At 43.3% G+C, this 869-nt stretch overlaps 1 protein-coding gene across 2 annotated transcripts in view; it reads left to right on the top strand.

The window, feature by feature from the left end:
• Positions 1–444: 444 nt before the first annotated feature.
• Positions 445–869, top strand: part of sncgb (synuclein, gamma b (breast cancer-specific protein 1)) — a 7,375-nt gene continuing 6,950 nt past the window's right edge. Inside the window, exon 1 of one of the 2 annotated variants that reach the window (XM_016231285.1) lies at positions 445–837. In XM_016231285.1, the coding sequence (XP_016086771.1) occupies positions 717–837 (121 nt within the window). In that variant the 5' untranslated portion in view covers positions 445–716. The remainder of the gene's footprint in view (positions 838–869) is intronic. The other variant, XM_016231286.1, reaches the window with a different exon arrangement.

The raw sequence follows: 869 nt of genomic DNA, 5'->3' as shown, positions 1-869 counted from the left end.
TATATATATATATATATATATATATATATATATATATATATATATATATTTCACATATAATATTATATACATATTACACAAATATATTTTTACTGTTGTTATGGTCATTTCCTTCGTTTACTGTGGTAATAGTAAAGTGTATATTTTCATGGGACTGATAAGAATGTTTGTACAAATAAATTATTCAAATGAATTCCCAAAAATAAAGGAATAAGCAACCAGGCTTTGAGGGAGGACGCATGTCCCCAAGGTGCAAGAGGATGGCAATAATTGTAAGAAGCGTCTGGTTTTAATGCACTGCTGGCTAGAGCGTAATAAATATGTAATCAGTCTGTTCGACATTGCTGTGAGAGGCAATGCGTGTCTGCTGTGTGTGTGTGTGTGTGTGTGTGTGTGTGTGTGGAGGGGCTGTGGGTGGGGGCTGTAGCTGCAACGTGACTTAAATGCACTGCAGCATCCAGCAGGTTCTGTCTCTCTGCATCCTGTTCTCTTGCGCCTGCTCGCCGCTCTCTCTCTCTCTCTCTCTCTCTCTATCATTCCACTGCTCTCCATCCAGAGTGTCCGTGCATCCGTCTCTCCCGGCACAGAATCTCTCTCTGTATTCCTCTCTCTTGTCATCTGAAACTTTCAGCATATAGACAGACACCCGCATCCCTTGCAAATTCTGCCAGGCCCAGTTCGTCTGCAGAGCACCATCGTCAAACTCAACGTCCAGGATGGATGTTCTAATGAAAGGATTCTCCATGGCCAAGGAAGGAGTGGTGGCCGCCGCTGAGAAAACTAAAGCTGGAGTTGAAGAGGCAGCTCTCAGGACCAAAGAAGGGGTCATGTATGTGGGTAAGTGCAAATGTTTGCTGCTAGCCTCTCTC

Source organism: Sinocyclocheilus grahami, unplaced genomic scaffold (genome assembly GCF_001515645.1).
Source record: "Sinocyclocheilus grahami isolate Dianchi unplaced genomic scaffold, SAMN03320097.WGS_v1.1 scaffold386.1, whole genome shotgun sequence".
Classification (NCBI taxonomy): domain Eukaryota; kingdom Metazoa; phylum Chordata; class Actinopteri; order Cypriniformes; family Cyprinidae; genus Sinocyclocheilus; species Sinocyclocheilus grahami.
Note: the sequence above shows the minus strand (reverse complement) of the source record. Positions and strands in the feature narration are given on the sequence as shown.